The sequence below is a fragment of the Chiloscyllium plagiosum genome, unplaced genomic scaffold (genome assembly GCF_037043375.1).
Source record: "Chiloscyllium plagiosum isolate Xiang-an unplaced genomic scaffold, Cpla_swu_hap1 HiC_scaffold_12, whole genome shotgun sequence".
Lineage (NCBI taxonomy): Eukaryota > Metazoa > Chordata > Chondrichthyes > Orectolobiformes > Hemiscylliidae > Chiloscyllium > Chiloscyllium plagiosum.
This window is the reverse complement of record NW_028270150.1, coordinates 82,051,446-82,073,739: the sequence shown is the minus strand read 5'-3', so window position 1 is coordinate 82,073,739 and position 22,294 is coordinate 82,051,446. Positions and strand designations below refer to the sequence as shown.

The following is a 22,294-nucleotide window of genomic DNA, read 5'->3' as shown; positions in this document are numbered from 1 at the left end:
TATCCTGCCCAGCTCATTCTTATTCTATTTGATGTTGGTTCTCCACCAGTTGAATTTTCTTAATCTGGATTGACTACAGTTATTCTCCATCATCAATATGGTACAATGAACATTGTCTCCTAAATATTACCCAATAACGTTTGATCCAATTGGATTACATTAAGAAACAGATCCAACAGTATGTGCATCCTTTCTTGTTGGACTACACACACACTACTGTAGGAAATTCTCCTCAGCCAATCTAGAAACACCTATCCCTTGCTGCCCCTTACACTACCAGTATTCAAGTCTATATTTGGGTAATTGAAGTCTCACATTAAACAACTCTACGGTGTTGGCACCCCTCTGCAATTTCCCTGCAGATTTGTCCCTCCACACCCTGCCCAGTTGGCAGTGTATACAGAATGTTGAGTAATGTAAATGAACCCTGGAGAAGCAGAGAGTTTAGAGGCAAGGATAGGGGCAAGGCTTTCAGGGTCCACCACACTACACCTTCCCAATACTGGCCCATCCAGTAGGTAAAGACTGCCTGACAATGAGGAACTATCCTGTAATCCACAAGAAACCCGACAGGGCTTGCTGGGCAACATTCAGGAGGCACAGGATAGCCAAGCTGCTCCATTTTCATCCCTGATTATTGACAGTCCAGTTGACATCCTAGCTCAAGTGGCTGTGTTTACCATTCCCATCTCTAACGTAATCATGGGAAGCTTCCTCACCACAAAGTGACTGATGTCTGACGTCTCATGTGATTAAGCACCTTAACTGCCAAATCTTGTGTTGTATAGTGTTGGATCCAATTCTGCTCCATAAATCTAATGGCAAACAGGACTAGTTCAGTTTAGGAAATCTGGTCAGCATGGAATGAGTTGGGCCGAAGGGCCTGTATCCATGCTATATCATTCTATGGTCAGAGGTGTTGCCCTCCCCTGGGCATTTTCAACAATTCTTTTCAATAAATATTATTTTGTAATGTGTTTTTTTTCAGTTAAAGAGAAAGCATTCATTGGCTACACAGTGACAATTTTAACAGAAAACTAGTAATATAAATTGCTATGTCACTATTATTTAGATAAGTATATACAAATATTTATCTTTTGGAGAACTACATTTTAAAATTAATATATGCAATAGTTGAATGTAATTAACCATTTAGAGAACAATTAGATTTTAATTTGTCCCACTCTTTGAATAAACTCTTTATTCGATGAGTTTAGCACTAGCTTAATCTTTAATGTTAAAAATCACACTACACCAGGTTATAGTCCAACAGTTTTAATTGGAAGCACACTAGCTTTCGGAGCGTCACTCCTTCATCAGGTGGTAGTGGAGGGCTCAATCCTAACACACAGAATTTATAGCAAAAATTCACAGTGTGATGTAACTGAAATTATACATTGAAAAATTGATTGGCTGTTAAGCCTTTCATCTGTTAGAATACCATGATAGTTTCACTTCTTTCATGTATAAATCACAAAACCTTTTTTTAAAAAGTTGCATTCTCAGGTTAGCTGTTAACAATGGTGATAACTAGACAATATGTTGAAGGTGTTAGCCTCCTGTGTTCTCTGTCTATGCCATGATGTTTAGATTGATTCTAATCTAAAAAGTGAGACAACGGGGTTTTACATGAATTCACGCAGTTTTTGAGCTCAGAGTTCTACATGAATGCATGCAGTTTTTGAGCAAAGTACAATGTAACCCTGCAAGTACAAATTCACCCCACAAAATATATGTGTGCATTTGGGTCTTTGTCTGTCTGTGTGTGTGTGTGTCTGTCTGGGTTGGGGGTTGTGAGTGTGAGAAAGTGTATGAGTGTGTGTATAGTGAGTGCAAAGTATCTTAAGTCTGTGAGGGGGTGCATGTTTGAGTGTGGGAGTGTGTGTGTTTGTGAGGGTGTGTGTGGGTGTCTGTGTGCGCGTCTGTGTATATGTGTGTCCGTGTGTATAGGAATGCCTGTGTGTGTGTCTGTGTGTGTGTGTGTGTAGGAGTATCTGTGTGTCTCCAGCTTCTGTCGCGACACTACGGATTTCTTACAGAAACTCAGCACCCACAGACCAGTCGAACCGGGAACATTCCTCGTCACAATGGATGTTTCCGCACTCTACACCAGCATCCCCCACAATGATGGCATCGTGGCAACAGCCTCAGTACTCAACATCAACAACTGCCAATCTCCAAACACCATCCTACAACTCATCTGCTTTATCCTTGATCACAACGTTTTCACCTTTGACAACCAGTTCCTCATCCAGACACGCGGAACAGCTATGGAGACCAGATTTGCACCCCAATATGCCAACATTTTTATGCACAGGTTCGAACAAGACTTCTTCTTTATGCAGGATCTCCAACCAACATTGTACACATTGACGACATTTTCTTCCTCTGGACCCATGGTGAAGAGTCACTGATAAAACTACACAGTGACATCAACAAGTTTCAGCCCAACATCAACCTCACCATGGACTACTCTCAACTATCTGTCTCATTCTTGGACACATGCGTCTCCATCAAGGATGGACACCTCAGCACCACACTCTACCGCAAACCCACAGACAACCTCACAATGCTACACTTCTCCAGCTTCCACCCAAAACATATTAAAACAGCCATCCCCTGTGGACAAGCCCTCTACATACACCGGATCTGCTCAGATGATGAGGAACATGACCGACACCTGGAAGTACTCAGGGATGCCCTCACAAGAACCGGGTACAATGCCCAACTCATTGACCGCCAGTTCCGACGTGCCACAGCAAGGAACCATAATGAGTTCCTCAGCAGACAGACACGTGCTATAACCAATAGGGTACCTTTTGTTGTTAGGTATTTCCCAGGAGCTGAAAAACTGTGCCATGTTCTTCGTGACCTGCAACATATTATCAATGAGTGCTCATCAATGAGGATGAGCACCTCACCAAGACCTTCCCCACACCTCCACTACTTGCCTTTAAACAACCGCCAAACCTCAAACAGATCATTGTTCGTAGCAAGCTGCCAGCTCTCAGGACAACCCCATACAAGCCTGTCACGGTAGGCGCTGCAAGACGTGTCAGAGTATGGACATAGATACCACCATTACGCGTGGGGACACCTCCCACCTTGCACATGGCAGGTACTCATGTGACTCAGCCAACGTTGTCTATCTTATACATTGCAGGCAAGGATACCCTGAGGCATGGTACATTGGGGAAACCAAGCAAAGGCTACGACAACGGATGAACAGGCACCGCACAACAATCAACAGACAGGAGTGTTCCCTCCCAGTTGGGGAACACTTCAGTGGTCCAAAACATTTGACCTTGGACCTTCGGGTGACCATCCTCCAAGGCGGACTTCGGGACTGGCAGCAGCGAAAAGTGGCTGAGCAGAGGCTGATAGCTAAATTCGGTACCCATAGGGAGGGCCTCAACCGGGACCTTGGGTTCATGTCACATTACAGGTGACCACCATTGCACTATACACGTACGCACACATACTCCTACACACACACACACACTCTAACACACACACACAGGCACTCCTATACACACACATACACACGGACACATATATACACAGATGCGCACACAGACACCCACACACACCCTCACAGACACACACACGCCCACACTCACACATACACCCCCTCACAGACTTAAGACACTCTGCACTCACTATACACACACACATACACTTTCTCACACTCAGAACCCCCAACCCAGACAGACACACACACACAGACAGACAAAGACCCACATGCATACATATATTTTGTGGTGTGAATTTGTACTTGCAGGGTTACATTGTACTTTGCTCAAAAACTGCATGCATTCATGTAGAACTCTGAGCTCAAAAACTGCATAAATTCATGTAAATCAATCTAAACATCATGGCATAGACAGAGAACACAGGAGGCTAACACCTTCAACATATTGTCTAGCTGTCACCATTGTTAACAGCTAACCTGAGAATGCAACTTTTTAAAAAAAGGTTTTGTGATTTACACATGAAAGAAGTGAAACCATCATGGCATTCTAACAAATGAAAGGTTTAACAGCCAATCAATTTTTCAATGTATAATTTCAGTTACATCACACTGTAAATTTTTGCTATAAATTCTGTGTGTTAGGATTGAGCCCTCCGAAAGCTAGTGTGCTTCCAATTAAACCTGTTGGACTATAACCTGGTGTTGTGTGATGTTTAACTTTGTACACCTCAGTCAAACACCGGCATCTCCAAATCATTAATCTTTAATGGTTTATTTCAGTTCTTCCTGTGTTTTAAAGTTGAAATGAACAAATCACATACCGTTTGTGAATCAGCTGCATTGATTTGATATGAACAAATCTGAAACCAGCAGATTTAAAGTCAAATGTCCTGAAGCATTTGTCATTGAAGCTTCTATCTGTGAAGTCTCTCTATACATGTAACAAAAGGTCTCCAGTGCCTATTCTATGGCCTATTCTGAATAGTTATTCTGTTATGAATAGTTTCACAATTCAATTCCATCTCCTGTAAATGGCTGGGTGTTAAGTGCCCATCACACGATTGGAACAAAGCCAGCAAAACTTTTGAAGTAACAAAACTGCCTCGCAAAAATAAACAGCCTAGTACGTTGGTAGATATTTTATGTTCATCCCTGTTAAGTATTCTGACAGCGCCTCAGAATTGTAAGAAAATGTTCTTGCATCATGTGCTTCAATGGAGTTAAACTTGTACAGAAAAATACACCGAGGGTCAAACTTTTATTTTCAAGGATCCTCAATGTGAAAGAAGCTGGGGTTCAGGAGTGAGCAGTTCTTAATTTGGATCTAATGAAGCAAAGCACAATTGGAGACATTTTGATCTATTACTGAGAGTAAGCACATATCCTCTGGAAACCAATGCCTGCGGAAAATGGAGAATGAAACACTTACAGGTAGTTCTCCGATAACACCGTAGTTATGTTCCAGCGAAACCTCACTTAATGGAAAATTGCTTAATCGAAATAATGGGGCCTATGGGTAGCCTGGATTTAGGGGCAGACCAACAAAAAATATCACTCACGGTCACTCAGAAATCACCCAAACCTCTAAAACAAAGTCTAGCACAGCCTGAATGAAGGTTGAAGTCATAATTGTTAAAGAAACAAAAGTAAATTTAACACAGTACATTGTTTTTAAAAAATGCAAGAAAGCTGCTCTCTGCACAGTCTCTATCACAGAAAGCTGCTCTTTTGGCAGCTGTCATCGACCCATGCGCAATACGGCACGAAGACTGGTGCTGACATTGCGCACGCGCAGAACCGCGCAAAGACTATGGTGCAGACATCAGCACATGTGCAGAACGGCATGAAGACTGGCACCAACATCGCACATGCAGAGAACAGCGCGGACCTTGGCACATGGGCAGAATGAAGTGCACAAACCGATCCCCGCTGGAATCGCGCTATTGCCAATGGAGGTAAGTGTTCTCGAAAATACCATTCCCTAATTCTTCAGCGATGTTATAGCCAAATCCTACTGCCAAAACGCACGCTATCTGGGAACTACCTGTACTTCATGTGTAGCACTTTTGATCAGACACACCCTGCTTCACCACCTTCTCTGCGTGCGTCTCTTTAGCAAACCTTCTTCTATTCCTATTGAGCTCTCTTTCGCACAGAACCATTGCAGCAAACTTCTGTCTTTAATGTGAAGGCAGCAATCAAATGATGAAAATCTCTTGGTCCCAGCATAACTGATTAGCTCTACAGTGGAGTACCAAGTGATGTTTACTCACATTCCTTCCTCAGTCAGGAGCTTGCCCTTGTGACTAGCATGAGAGCTGTCCAGAATTCATTCTTGACGTAGTGTCATCACTATAGTGACCAGTTTTCCTTCTGTGAAGGCTGCTATTTTCTTCTCTGGCAAAGATCTTTGAGGGGTGCATATTAAGGATGCCGTGGGGAGTAATTAGCTATAGTTTGGGTTTTCAAACACGTTTATCTTCTTTCATAGATGTCTCATTCTCCAATGAGACAAAGGGAGTCTGTTTTGTCAGAAGAAACTATTCTTTCTACAGAGCCTATAAAATAGTAAACGCAGTTCCAAATGAAACTAAATACAGGTATCTACAATAGACCCTCTGTTGAGCTAGTATTTAGGGCTTCAGTGCTACTTCCTATCTGGATGCATTACAATGGGGTATGGTAACTACTCTTCCCAAGACCGCAGGAAACTACAGGAAGTTGTGAATACAGCTCAGTCCACCATGCAAACCAGCCTTCCATCCATTAACTCCACCTATTCTTCCTAGTGCCTCAGGAAAGCAAGCAATATAATCAAAGATCCTGGTTTAACCCTGGTTATACTCTCTCCTGCCCAGTTCCCTGGGGGAGAAGATATGAACGTTAGAATACATGCATGAACAGATTTAAGAACAGCTTCTTCCCTGCTGTTATCCAACTTCTGTATGGACTCGCAAATGTTAATTCTGATCTCTCTCTCCCTCTGCACCTTCTCAGTTACTGGAACACTATCCTGCACTCTGTTCTGTTACCCTAATGCACTTGTACAGTACGATCTGCCTCTAAAGCATATAAGACTTCGGGACGTGTGACAGTAATAAATCAAATCAAATATGTTTAATTTCCTTACATATATCACCAACCAGCACAAGAAGCTTGTTTTAAGATTAAATAAGTGATTATCCATTGGCCTACAGTCATGATCAATCTCTTTAAGTCTTATTGACTGGAAGAGGAGAACCAACATCATACCTCCACAAAAAAAAGACTAAATTTGTTATGAATCAGACCAGCAGTCCCAAAGTATCTTACAGTAGCAATAATTAATTGGTGAGTATCAGTTTCTACACTTGCTGAAAGATAGCCTTTCTGTGAAAAGGTTTGTATCAGATGGTTGAACTGTCCCTTTTTATTGGTAAAGTGTTTTTCAAGCGAGATTCATGGGGTCTGGTCCACTATGTCCTATACTGGCTTTTCTCATGCAGTCTCCCGCTCTTCAGCTCAGTATTTAGCAACTGGCCCCCTACAATTGTGCAGAGGAGAGGTGGATACTTTACAATGATCATGCAAGTGACACCATCTGCAAACACCAGCTTCTGTGCACTTCAGGCAGGATAGAGGAACCGCTGTCTCACACACTGGTGCTTTGGTGTTCCCTAAGGAAAGAGCTCTTACTGGCAAGTTAGCTTCTCATAAAACAGGGAACATTACAGCGCAGTACAGGCCCTTCGGTCCTCGATCTTGTGCCGACCTGTGAAACCAATCTGGAGCCCACCTAACCTAGTTATTCCATCATCATGCATTTATTTATCCGATGACCATTTAAAAGCCCTTAAAGATGCGAGTCTACTACTGTTGCAGGTAGAGAATTCCACACCCCCTACTACTCTCTGAGTAAAGAAACTACCTCTGACATCCGTCCTATATCTATCACTTCTCAGTTGAAAGCTCTGCCCCCTCGTGCTTGCCATCACCATCCGAGAAAAAAGGCTCTTAATGTCTACCCTATCTAATCCTCTGATCATCTTGTATGTTTCTATTAAGTCACCTCTTAATCTCCTTCTCTCTAACGAAAACAGCCTCAAGTCCCTCAGCCTTTCCTCATAAGACCTTCCCTCCATACCAGGCGTCATCCTGGTAAATCTCCACTGCACCCTTTCCAATGCTTCCCCATCCTTCCTATAATGCGGTGACCAGAACTGTACACAATACTCCAAGTGCAGTTGCACCAGAGGTTTGTACAGCTGCAACATGACCTCATGGCTTCGAAACTCAATCCCTCTACCAATAAAAGCTAATACACCACACACCTTCTTAACAACCTATCAACCTGGGTGGCAACTTTCAGGGATCTATGTACATGGACACCAAGATCGCTCTGCTCATCTACACTGCCAAGAATCTTACCATTAGCCCATTTCTCTATATTCCTGCTGCTCCTTCCAAAGTAAATCACCTCACACTTTTCCACATTAAACTCAATTTGCCACCTCTCAGCCCAGCTCTGCAACTTATCTATGTCCCTATGTAACCTGCAACATCCTTCTGCACTGTCCACAACTCCACCGACCTTAGTGTCATCCGCAAATTTACTAACCCATCCTTCTACACCCGTTTGCCAACAGGGACACAGAGATGCTGGTGGCAAGGAGGGCAGTGTTTTTCCCTCTGACTGGTAAAGGAGTACGTGCCACCAAGATCTTGCCAGCCTGGACCTAAGTGGCAGCCCAGGTCAGTGCAGTGTCCCACATGAAACAACACAAATGGTGTAGGGAGAAGTTAATGATCTTTCATGCTCCACCATCTTCTCCCTGCTACCTCACACTCAGGACGCCACTATCACTCATACTCCACCCATGCACACTCCTCTCACTAATTCTCATTATTGCAAGTGTCATGTCCATTCAACAGCTCTCACCCACCCCATCTTCCAAGGCTACTGATCCTCCCTGCCCTCTGTTCTTGCTACCCGCTGAGGAAACCTCACCACCTGCCTTGCTCCTGCTTCACCACAAAGTGCTCTTGTCATCACACTCTGGCCCTTCCTTTGTCTCATCACAGGAAAAACCAGTTTACCAGCTCCCAGACTGATCAATCACAGCATTCTGACTTGGCATCGCTGTAATCTGCAAACAGGTTCAACCTCATCCACAGGAGTGATCCCAATCAACACCCTGGACTGAAATCAGATGAGCCCCTTGACTGTGACAGTACTCTCTAACTGACTGCAATCCCCTCTGAACCTAGCAAGAAGGTTGTGGAAGCCAACTCACTGAATATATTAGGGAAAGAATCAGACAGACTTCGAGGGGTTAATGGTGTTGAAGGGTGTAGGGAGAGAGTGGTGTTGATATGGTGTTGCAATAAAAGGGTCAGCCATGATCATGTCAAATATGGCTTGATGGGCAAATGGCTTTCTGCCACTTCTATTTTCTATGCTGCTATGTCACAATATTCGTTCTGAATACTAGTGAAACTAAAAGAAACTAAACAACGCATGAAAGACTGGCTTAATCATTCTGGTGGAATTCCATCACAGTAGTGATGCCGGCAAATGGTCAGAAAGCCAGTTTATGGTGTATAATACTCTATTCATCAAGAATTTCCTGTTTCATAGCGTCACATTGTGTCTTCAATAGCATAAAGAAGATCCAGCAAGAACCTCTGTCTCATCTTTTGTTTTTTAGCAATGCTCCATTTTTACCACTGAATGCAGAAGGCCAGTTGTTGAAGATTTCAGGTAACAGTGTAAACATGTTAGGATGTTCCCTCCAGCAGCGGATATTGGTGTAAAGGAAGCATCTGTAACAAAACAAACACTCTCGAGCTCAAAAATCAGATGTTGGTGCAGATAGAGAAATTGAAAGCGAGAAGATTGAGATCTTCTAAACGTTTATTGAACTATTTGAGTTCTTTAGAAATATGCAATGACCATGGTAGTCATGAATAAGTGAGTTGAGAATTCCAAACAGAAAAGCTGATTGACTCGGTTGTTTCCGAGGAGTAAATGGTCTTCTTTGAAGTTTGTAAAATAACTCAATGGATATAGATATAAAATGAAGCAAACAATGTCAGTTTGAGAGAAGAGGCGATGAAATTTAAACACCGACTGTCTGAATTTGCAAAAGCAATTATTATCCATACACAACCCGCTGCTTCTTTTAATCCAGAATGTACCATTACTGACCAAAACAAAATGGGTAGCTTTAGAAGTACTGTCTGTGACATTATGCCTCCAGTGACATGCCTGCCATTAAAACCAAAGAGGTCAAAGATGTCAAATTGGGAATTTGCATGAAAGTGGAATTGGACCAATGATCATTCTGAGGCATGTCCACCTTCAATGCATAAATAAATTTTAAGAAGATGAAGCAACGCCATAGCACAACCCATTTCTATTAGTAAGAATTAGATTAAGTGGCTGAGTGGGAAATGGGTGGGTCTGAGGCACATTCCCAAGTAACGTCCACCTACTCCAGTCCGGCCACAGGTGAGTAAAATTGTGTGAGGTGTAAGAACACCCGACATGAGTATTTCCATAATATTACCTTTGTAAAATGTTACAGCACAAACGAAGGCTGCTCAAACTATCATGCTAGCATTTAAAAGACAAGGAAGTGCTTATTAGAATCCCTACTGTGCAGAAAGAGATCATTCGGCCCATCTAGTTGCACCCAACCCTAATACTATAAACTCACATTTCCCATGGCCAATCCACTTGCCTGCACAACTCTGACACTATGGGCAATTTAGCACAGCCAACCCACCTAACCTGCATATCAGTGGACTGTGGGAGGAAACCGGGGCACCTACAGGAAACCCATGCAGACATGGGAAGAACATGCAAACTCCACATATACTTGGCATTCCTGAGCTTAGGCAACTCAAGTCACGTCTACCATTGGTGGACTGATGCAGCATGTGCTTGAGGCCAGATTGGAGGAGTGTAGAGAACTAGTGTCTGTTCTCTTTTCACTGCCAGTCACTTGCTAGCACTGGTCTTGGGATCCGAAGCATCCCGACAAAAGCTGCATACTCCCGCTGATGAAGTTTATCGGGTTGTTCCTCTTTGCGATATGAATATATGAACACTCACACCTGCTTTGGATCCAAGCAGGAAAAGGAACGTGGTGCACCCTTTCGCAGAGCACATGGAGCAACACGTGACATGTTACATATGGACTGCATATATGTTCAAATTCTGTGTCTTAAAATCTTATTCTCCACAACCACTTGGTGAATGAGCAGTCTTCCAAAAGCTAGTGCTTCCAAATAAACCTGTGATTTTTAACTTTGTACATATGGACTGTACATCATTACAAGGAAATGTTGAAAACCCCTAAAGTTTACAGCAAGAATTGTAACATTATTATTTGGGGAAAGAAAACTGGGGAGCAAAAGCAGCACTTAACCCCCTCCCAACTTACAAATGGTAGTTTCAGATCTCACTTATATGCTCTCCGAGTTGTACAAAGGGAGGGGGGGGTGCAGGCATCAAGAGCAGCACATGTTGCTGGATACCCATGACATCTATTTAGCTTTGGTTATTGGCTGATGTGCTGCAGGGGAGTCATATTTCCTTTTATCCTCTTTCTGGGAGCAGCCTTCCTGCAGCTGTTCTTGGCAGTTATCGGTGATGTTTTTAAATGCCAATATTACGCATTGTGGAGCTCTGTCAAATATCACCACCACTGACTTCCTACTGATATGGCAATATCTTCTGCTGTAGTCCCAACACTGGCATCCCAAAAATGTGCTTTAACTTTGTGGCAGGTGACTGCACCATCGAAGGCCGCTCCAAAAGGATGCACGTTTGGACTGCTAAAACTCATTCCCCAAAATAATGAAGCTTAGTTCTGTCTTTCTCTTGATATATCTCAACATCAGTGTAGCGTTCATCAAGAAGAAAAATAATGTAATATAATGCTTCACCAGTATTCCCACATGTCTGTATGTATGGCAGCTGTCAAAGTGGAGCGCATAACTTGCCAACCACAAGGGCGATGATTGCTGACTGTCTCTTGATGCTTTATTATTGATATGAGTGTGATTGAGCTCTTACACTGCACTAGTGACACAATTGTGAGTAAGACTGTCCTGTAATCTGACTGACACAATTAGGATGTTCCTCAGATACCTTCAGGAGCTGATGATATTGAATTATTTGTCACTTTGCAGCCTTGGTGTCTGGGAAGATATAAAACTCTATCCTGGTGGTTCCATGTGGGTGGGCTTTGGGACTGTGGTAATGTGGTAGCAAATTGTAATTCCCTTACTTCAGTTGAACAATCAATTAGGCAGAAAACATGGTATGAATCCGGGCATGATGTGAATTAAAACGTCCAGTTCCACATTGCTTTTCCGAGCTGAATTAACGAGAGGAGATACAGAGCACCAACACAACATGCTCCGAGACTACAATGTAGCAAAGAACCTCCATAGAGATCACAGTCTCAGTATTAGACTGTATGGTCCGATATTAGATCACACAGTGCCAGCATTAGACTGTATGGTCCAGTATTCAATCACACAGTTTCAGTAATAGACTACATGGTCCCAGTATTAGATCAGATAGTCTCAGTAATAGGCTGCATGGTCCCAGTACTGGATCACACTGTCTCAGTACTAGACTGCATGGTCCCAGTATTAGATCACACAGCGTCAGTATTTAACAGCATGGTCCCAGTGTAAAATCTCACAGTCTCAGTAATAGACTATATAGTCCCAGTATTAGATCATACAGTGAGAGTATTAGACTGCATGGACCCAATATTATATCACGCAGCACCAGTAGTAGACTGCATGGTCTGAGTATTAGATCACAGTCCCAGCATTAGACTATATGGTCCCAGTATTAGATTACACAGTCCCAGCATTAGACTGCATGGTCCCAGTATTAGATCAGATATCCTTAGTAATAGACTATGTGGTCCCAGTATTATTTCAGATAGTCTCAGTAATAGATGGCATGGTCCCAGTACTGGATCACACAGTCTCAGTATTAGACTGCATGGTTCCAGTATTAGATCACACAGTATCAGTATTAAACAGCATGGTCCCAGTGTAAGATCTCACAGTCTCAGTAATAGACTGCATGGTCTCAGTATTAGATCACGCAGTCTCAGCATCAGACTGCACAATCCAGTATTAGATCACACCGCCTCAGTATTAGACTGCATGGTCCCTGTGTCAAATCACACAGTGTCCATATTAGACTGCATGGTTCCAGTATTAGGTTACACAGTGAGTATTAGGCTGCATGGTCCTTGTATTAAATCACACAGTGTTTGTATTAGATTTCATGGTCCCAGTATTAGATCACACAGTGAGAGTATTAGACTGCATGGTTCCAGTATTAGGTTACACAGTCTTAGTATTAGACTGCATGGCCCTAGTACTAGAACACACAGTCCCAGCATTAGACTGTATGGTCCAAGTATTAGATCGCACAGTCCCAGTATTAAACTGCATGGTCCCAGTATTAGATCACACAGTCTCAGTATTGGACTGCATGGTCTCAGTATTAGATCAGACAGTCCCAATATTAGACTGCATGGTCCCAGTATTCGATAACACGGTGAGAGTATTAAGACCATAAGACCATAAGACATAGGAGTGGAAGTAAGGCCATTCGGCCCATCGAGTCCACTCCGCCATTCAATCATGGCTGATGGGCATTTCAACTCCACTTACCCGCATTCTCCCCGTAGTCCTTAATTCCTTGTGACATCAAGAATTTATCAATCTCTGCCTTGAAGACATTTAGCGTCCCGGCCTCCACTGCACTCTGCGGCAATGAATTCCACAGGCCCACCACTCTCTGGCTGAAGAAATGTCTCCGCATTTCTGTTCTGAATTTACCCCCTCTAATTCTAAGGCTGTGTCCATGGGTCCTAGTCTCCTCGCCTAACGGAAACAATTTCCTAGCGTCCACCCTTTCCAAGCCATGTATTATCTTGTATTAGATTGCATGGTCCCAATATTAGATCTCACAGACTCAATATTGGACTGCATAGTCTCAGTATTAGATCAGACAGTCCCAATATTAGACTGCATGGTCCCAGTATTAGATCTCACGGTCCCAGTATTAGATCTCACAGTCTCAGTATTAGACTGCATGGTCCCAGTATTACACTGCATGGTCCCAATATTAGATCACTCAAGGAGAGTATTAAACTGCATGATCCCAGTATTAGATCACAGTTTCAATATTACTCTGCATGGTCCCAGTATTAGATCACACAGTGAGAGTATTAGACTGCATGGTTCCAGTTTTAGATCAGGTAGTCCGAGTATTAGATTGCATGGTTCCAGTATTAGATCACACAGTCTCAGTATTAGACTGCATGGTCACAGTAGTAGTAGTAGTTCAGAAATTCCCAGTATTAGACTGCATGGTCCCAGTATTAGATCACACACTCTCAGTATTAGACTGCATGGTCTCAGTAATAGATCACATACTTTCAGTATTAGACTGCATGGTTCCAGTATTAGATCACACAGTTGCAATATTAGACTGCATGGTCCCAGTATCACACTGCATCGTCCCAGTGTTAGAGCTCACAGTCCCAGTATTTGACTGCATTGTACCAGTATTAAATCTCAAAGTCTCAGTATTAGTCTCCATGGTCGCATTGGATCTCACAGCTCCAGTATTAGATTCATGGTCCCAGTCAAACCCATAGTCCCAGTATTAGACTGCTTGGTCCCAGTATTTGACCAAATGCACCCAGAATTTGATCACATGCCTCAGAATTAGATCACGAAGTCCAGAATTAGATCTTAAGATGCTGATATTAGATCACACAGTCTCAGTATCAGACTGAATGATCCAAGTATTAGATCTCACCGTCTCAGTATTAGACTACATGGCCCCAGTATTAGATCACACTGTGTCATGATCCCAGTATTAGATCAGACAGTGAGAGTATTAGTTTGCATGGTCCCAATATTAGATCACACTGTGTCATGATCCCAGTATTAGATCAGACAGTGAGAGTATTAGTTTGCATGGTCTCAGTATTAGATCAGACAGACCCAATATTAGACTGCATGGCCCCAGTGTTAGATCAGATAGTCCCAATGTTAGACTGCATGGTCCCAGTATTACACTGCATGGTCCCAATATTAGATCACTCAATGGGAGTATTAAACTGCCTGGTCCCAGCATTAGATCACAGTCTGAGTATTAGACTGCATGGTCCAGTATTAGATCACACAGTCTCAGTATTAGTCTTAATGATCCCAGTATTAGATCAGATAGTGCCAGTATTAAATTGCATGGTCCCAGTTTTAGATTGGATAGTCCCAGTATTAGACAGCATGGTTCCAGTATTAGATCACATAATCTCAGTATTAGACTGCATGGTCACAGTATTAGACTGCATGGTCACAGTATTAGATCACATATTCCCAGTATTAGACTGTACAGTCCCAGTATTAGATCACACTATCTCAGTATTAGACTGCATGATCCCAGTATGAGATCACACACTCTCAGTGTTAGACTGCATGGTCCCAGTATTAGATCAGATTGTGCCAGTTCTTCCTCTATGGGCCTCACACAGCTAGACCGCCAATTATTCATTTCTCATTACACAATACCAGTCTAGGATGGCTGTCTCTATTTGGTTCCTCAAGGTATTGATCCAGTGTGTGGAAAGGTAGCGGTTCACTTTTTTCAGCAAGAATAGGGGAGCTGAATATCATTTAAGTGGAAAAAACATTCAGAAAGCTGCAGCACAAAGGGATTTAGAGTCCTTGTGCATACTTTACAAAAAGCTAGCATCCGAATTCTACTGGTAATATAGAAGGCAAATGGGATGTTGGCCTTTCTCTCAAAAGAAATGGAAAATAAAAAATAGGGAGGTTTTGTTACAACTATACAAGTCAGACTACACCTGAAATACTGTGAACAGTTTTGGTCACCTGATTTAAGGTAAGTTATACTAACATTGGAGATAGTAAAGAAAATGTTCACTAGGTTGATTCCAGGTATGGAGGATTTTCTGAAGAGGAGAGGTTGTGTAGGTTGGGCCTGTACTCGATGGAATTTACAAGACTGAGAGGAAACTTTGTTGAAATGTATGAGGATCTTAGGGATTTGACAGGGTGGATGCATTGTGGGAAAGTCCAGGACCACAGGGTAAAACCACAAAGTAAGGTGTCACACTTTTAAGACAGAGGTGAGGAGGAATCTTTTTCTCTCAATAGGTCGTCAATCTCTAGAATTCTTTAGCGTGGGATGGGGGGGGGTTGGTTCCATAGAATCAGGCCATTCAGCCCATTGAGTCCACACTGATCCTCCAAAGACCATCCCAACCAGTCCCAACCCCCATACCCTGATCCTGTAACCATGCATTTCCCATTGCTAATCCACCTAAACTGTACATCCCTGAACACTATGGGCAATTTTGCACAGCCAATCCACCTAACCTGCACATCTTTGGATTATGGGAGGAAACCAGTGCACCAGGAGGAAACCCACACAGACATGGGGAGAACGTGCAAACTCCACACAGACAGTCGACTGAGACTAGTATCGAACCTGGGTCCCTGGCGCTGTGAATGTGCCAACTCCTTACAAACAGTTTGCCATTGCCTATCTACTGTCACCTCTTTAAGTAACACTCCCCAATTTACCACAGCCAGCTCCCGCCTCATATCATCATAGTTTTCTCTATTTAGATTGAAGATTGTGGTCTCAGATTCAATTATGGCACTCTCCCTCTTCATGAAGAATTCTATCATATTATGGTCATTTTCCTCTATGGGCCTCACACAGCTAGACTGCCCATTATTCATTTCTCATTACACAATATCCAGTCTAGGATGGCCTGTCTCTATTTGGTTCCTCAGAAGTCAGCACACACTGCCTCCCAATGGACAAGCGGAGCAAACAAATGCTGGCCTAACCAGAGAAAAGACTATATATAAAACCACAGGACGTAAGAGCAGAAATATGCCATTTGGCCCATCAAGATTGCTACACATTTCAACAAGGTCATGGCGGATATGATAATCCTCAGCTTCACTCTCATGTGTTTTCCCCATAACCTTAGATTCCCTTACCATTAACAACCTGTTATCCCAGCCTTGAATATACTTAATGACCCAGTCTCTACAACCAGAACTGAAAGTCAGACTTCAGAAATTCTTGAAGGCCTGCTTTAAATGTAACTTCTGAATAACCTTTTGATAGATAAAGACCTGCATTAACACAACTTTCAGAAATCTATGAATTTGGCCATTTGAAAAATGGTCTCATTAAAGCATTATCTTTAGCATAAGATGTTGTATTTTTAGAGCGCAACTACTAAAGGAAGAGAATCTGACTCCCGAGGATATTATAAAAATCAGCAGAAACGTTGAACCAGCACAGTGACTAGCGCTGCTACCTCACAGCACAAGGGACCTGTGTTCGATTCCAGCCTTGGGCAACTGTCTGTGTGGAGTTTGCACGTCCTCCACATGTCTGAGTGGGTTTCCTTCAGGTCCTCAGGTTTCCTCTCACAGTCCAAAGATGTACAGGTTGGGTGGATTGGCTGTGCTAAGTTACCCATAATGTGCAGGCTAGGAGGAGTAATTATGGGAAATGCAGGGTTACAGGGACAGGGTAGGGGGTCTAGGTGGGATGCTCTTCAGAGGATCCATATGGACTCAATTGGCTAAATGGCCTGCTCCCACAGTGTAAGGGATTCTGTGATCCTTTGAGGAGATTTAGGAAGCAGCAGTGATGGAACCGTGGGAAGAGTGAGCAGTGAGGGACATCCCCCAGTATCTGTGGCGGCAGTGTCAAGAGCAGGTAGCTGAGGTCTCCCAGAGAGTGTGCTAAATAGAGGACTCATCAAAAACTGCTGAACTTTTAACCTCATTCTTTTAATTATCTAGTTAATATTAAGAAGGACTTTAATGTTAACCATTACCTTATTTATTTCTCTACTTATTCTATGAAGGTAAAGCTTAACTTTGTTTCTTTTACTACTTTGCACCTAAGTTTTTTTGTATCTCCGATGGTGACATTATACATTTTTCACTGTACTTCTGTACCTGAGTACACATGACAATAAACTCTAAACCCAAATCTATTCACAAATGAATGGCAGATCTAAATAGATTAAAACATCTCAATGTCCCTGCTGTGAGCAAAAGGCTAAAGTGCTTGGGTACAAAACTCTTCAATGAATGATTCCTGATATTCCAGCACAGTTTATCATGACTGCTGTCTGTTATTTGGTCCCACAATAATTTATTTTCAAGGGTTGAAGATACATTGCAAAGCTTGTGTACACAACCTTTCAGAATGCCTCACCAGCTTACACATTGCATCTTTCATCAAAGAAAACCTACACAATGCAGAAAAATATAGGCCATAGTATTGTCAATACATAAATACATGCATGCTAACATTTTTATGTACAGAAATTTGCTTTATATATATTCTTTTGTAAAATCAGTATAATTTTAAACCTAGAAATGATTGTATGTTGAGTCAGTGGATGAATGCTTAACAATGACTATTCTTGACTTGAGCAGAAGCATTAAAGCATGCAAAACAAATGTCAGCATTAGAAAAAGAGGAATGTCATGCCAATACATTAATCCTTTGTCTGCTAATATCACTAATAGTATTTTCTGGTTTTCAGTGTAAAGTCTTAGGTTAAAATGCAATGCTAATGTGCCCATTTAATATTCATTTCAAATAATAGTACAGCATTGAAAAACATGTCCAGAAAATGTTAGTGAGGAATATTGAATGGTGTTAAAGTTTAGGAAAGCACCATAAGCCACAGAGTAAGGACTGGCAGAGAGCAAGACTAAGGCTTGAGGTGGAGTCCAGTACCTTTTTACTCCAGGGAGTCATTTGGCAACATTCAGTAGGGGAGGATGAACGAGTGCTGTGAAACTACAAATAAAACAGGGCAATGATACATTAGAACCAAATAAATGCAAATATCTTATCAAATATGAGAAACAAAATAAAAATGAACATCTGAAAGAACCAATACAAGTTAATCACAAATGCTGGACCAACAGTATAGATACATCAAACAGCAATATTCTCATTGATTTCTGAAGCCATTTCAAATATCTTTGACTTCAACGCAATCTGTATTGCCTACTTTCTCCTGAAAGAATAAACATCATTTATATGATCATTATCAAATAAAAGTTGTGCAAAATTTTCAATCCTTCCTGAGCTTTGCATTGTAGATCACACAGCACTAAGAACTGCATACATTATACAGCCATGCACAATAATAAGGTGAGGGTCATCCCTTGGTTAAAAATTTTAGTTGAATTCAATTGAAATAGAGTGAGATGCAAGAGGCAAAAATCATTTATTTAACATTCATGTATTCTAGTCATCAATCTGTCCATTCAACCAACATCCCACATCTCCATTATGTACTTGGCTCTCTCCAGGTAAAAATATCAAAGTAGTGTTTAGTGACTAAAAATGTAACAACTAACTTTAAAATTGCAGGAATAGAGATGAAAATCCAATGAAGAAAATTTAACTTGCTAGTTTTACTGTGCAATAATGTTTGCAGTAACATGCAGAATATCGGTAGAGAAGATGTCCTGCCCTTAGAAATGCAGCTTGAAATGAAATCTTAAGTAGCCATGACTTTCTTATTCAATCTATTGTAGTTTTGTGAAGCATGTATCAATAAGCTTAGTAGTTCCAGTCAGCCTCAATCTGTGGAAGTTCATTATTCCTCTTACCCAGGAACAGTATAATGAAGGGAATGTTACCATTCTTTGAAGCAAAGAGTGAGAAGTATTGCATGAAACAAAATCAGAAGTTGCTGGAGAAACTCAGCAAGTCTGGCAGCATTCGTGGGAAGAAAATAAAGTTAATGTTTCAAGTCCAGTGATGCTTCATCAGATGAAGAAAATCAGTCGGTGCTCAGTCAAGTAGGGTCAGGGGCTCTGCTGGCCTCCTGAGGTATTGAATAGGTGGTTCAACACAGGGAAAGGATCAACCTTTTCTGTGGAGTCCAAAGAAGCACTTGCAATCTCACTCCCACTAATGTGGACAACTACTGCTATTTACTGGCATACTGATGGGGCTCCACAGTTATAATCATCAAGGCCTCATTCTGCCAGATGAGGCAGTAGAAAAGCAGGAAATTCATCAAGATCCCCTGGTTACCTGCTATGAGGTAAAATCAACCGCTACATCTAAACTGCAAGCACTCAATATCAGGTCAAAGTTTATAAAAGAGGGATTCTTCTTGAATAATAAGTTACTACCATTAAAAAGCTAAAAGCTCAATTATTGATCCTAGTGGTTTTTGGGATGGTAGGGCTTTACAATAGATAGTAGACTTTACTTTAAGGTGTTCCCTACCTGTAATGTAACCAAATGAGCAACAGTAACCCTGGTGAAACTATGAATGTAGAGGTGCCACATTTTTGAGCACTTTAATGACAAAAATGTGACTGCTATAGTTACTTCAATCTTATCAGCATCTCAATGTCTACAAGATGTACCTCTGTCAACAGAGCATAAAATTAGACTGAGAGACTTGCTACATTGTGCAGATTTACATCAGAAGCCTTCAAAAAGTTACCTTTCTTTGATTGAATAGAGCTGCTCTGTGTAACAGATCCTTTAGCTTTCCCCAAGAGCAAATGAAAAACAACAGAACTTCTCCAACATCTTAGTTGTTATCAACAGAGCCAATGACATATATTCAAGTGGGAATACAGGGAGAACTAACCATTTCAATACAGAACTGGCTCAAAGGTAGAAGACAGAGGGTGGTGGTGGAGGGTTTTTTTCAGACTTGACACCTGTGACCAGTGGAGTGCCACAAGGATCGGTGCTGGGTCCACTACTTTTCATCATTTATATAAACGATTTGGATGGGAACATAAGAGGTATAATTAGTAAGTTTGCAGATGACACCAAAATTGGAGGTGCAGTGGACAGCGAATAAGGTTACCTCAGATTACAACGAGATCTTGACCAGATGGGCCAATGGGCTGAGAAGTGGCAGATGGAGTTTAATTTCGATAAATGTAAGGTGCTACATTTTGCAAAGCAAATCTTAGCAGGACTTATACACTTAATGGTAAGGTCCTAGGGAGTGTTGCTGAACAAAGAGACCTTGGAGTGCAGGTTCATAGCTCCTTGAAAGTGGAGTCACAGGTAGACAGGATAGTGAAGATGGTGTTTGGTATGCTTTCCTTTATTGGTCAGAGTATTGAGTACAGGAGTTGGGAGGTCATGTTGCGGCTGTACAGGACATTGGTTAGGCCACTGTTGGAATATTGCGTGCAATTCTGGTCTCCTTCCTATCGGAAAAATGTTGTGAAACGTGAAAGGGTTCAGAAAAGATTTACAAGGATGTTGCCAGGGTTGGAGGATTTGAGCTATAGGGAGAGGTTGAATAGGCTAGGGCTGTTTTCCCTGGAGCATTGGAAGCTGAGGGGTGACCTTATAGAGGTTTATAAAATCATGAGGAGCATGGATAGGGTAAATAGGCAAAGTCTTTTCCCTGGGGTGGAAAAACTAGAGGGCATAGGTTTAGGGTGGGAGTGGAAAGATATAAAAGAGACCTAAAAGGCAACTTTTTCACTCAGAGGGTGGTGCGTGTATGGAAAGAGCTGCCAGAGGAAGTGGTGGAGGCTAGTACAATTGCAACATTTAAAAGGTATCTGGATGGGTATATGAATAAGAAGAGTTTGGAGGGATGTGGGCCAGATGCTGGCAGGTGGGAATAGATTGGGTTGGGATATCTGGTCGGGTTGGACCGAAGGGTCTGTTTCCATGCTGTACATCTCTATGACTCTATGACAACTGGTCTTCAGAATTTGGAGCAGCTGCTTCAAAGTAGGCCCAAGAAAGTTGGACTCACCTTGCCAAGGGCACCTTGGTATTGGGTACAAAGGGATTCTGTGACAAGTGGATTGAAGTGGGGAGCAAGTCAAAGGGCAAGGTAATGTGATTAGGTACTCAGACATGTACTAGCTATGACAAAGCTAATTTCAGTACAGGCCTAGTAATAATTTTTCTTGTGTGAAGGCACGAAACATTAATTTAATGTTATGCAGCAGCCATTGAAACACCTATGTATTTAGGTCACTAACTGACTTGCCTCTGAAGAAATTAGATCAAGGCAGAAGTATATTCTTATAATATTTTAAAAGCCAATTATGCAAAATCCAAGTGCCACTATACAAACTCTCTGAAGACTCTTTATATTCTCAACCTTACTTCATAATTTATCCTGCCAGAAATCAACTTCTCAGATAGATTACAGCCACTTCCAATGTTGCTCCTTCATACAAATATCTCACAAATGCCAGTGAACCATGCCACCCTCGTTGCAAGGTTTGCTTGCATAACCTGGTGTGAGCAATTTGTCCCCTGGCTGGCATTCACCTGTATTTCTCTGCTGAGACGAGTTAGATTGTTTGTGCTACAGATTGCAGTATCAGGTTTGAAGCAGTATCAAGATCACAATTTACAAGATGCACTTTGACTGAAGACTTCACATAATGGCTTGCATGTCGCAGTGCTAGGTGACAAAATGCCATCCAAACTTTCAGACGTTAAATCACCAAGCACACAATGCTGGTCAAGGGAAAGGCAGGATTTAAAGAGAATCACAGAGAGGGACTTGCAAGAGAATGTTGGTTCCATATCAATACCAAAGTTAGCAGAGATCTGGAGAGAAGATCTTTCAAATATTACTCTGGGAATCAAATCGTACCATGAAAGTCAGTCATGATAACATATTGGTGATTAATAAGCTTTATACCTATTTCATATATTTTAATGAGTAGCTGTTCCAACTTGCCTGAAAA

General features: G+C 41.9%; 1 protein-coding gene across 5 annotated transcripts in view; it reads right to left on the bottom strand.

Moving 5' to 3' along the window:
- LOC122555487 (actin remodeling regulator NHS-like) overlaps nucleotides 1–22,294 on the bottom strand; it is a 416,299-nt gene that overhangs the window by 30,144 nt on the left and 363,861 nt on the right. For 4 of the 5 annotated variants that reach the window (XM_087992981.1, XM_087992982.1, XM_087992985.1 and 1 more), the window contains one exon: nucleotides 18,315–18,377. The exons of the other annotated variant lie outside the window; for it this stretch is intronic. In XM_087992981.1, coding sequence (XP_087849107.1) covers nucleotides 18,315–18,377 — 63 coding nt within the window. The remainder of the gene's footprint in view (nucleotides 1–18,314; nucleotides 18,378–22,294) is intronic. 5 annotated transcript variants of the gene reach the window in all.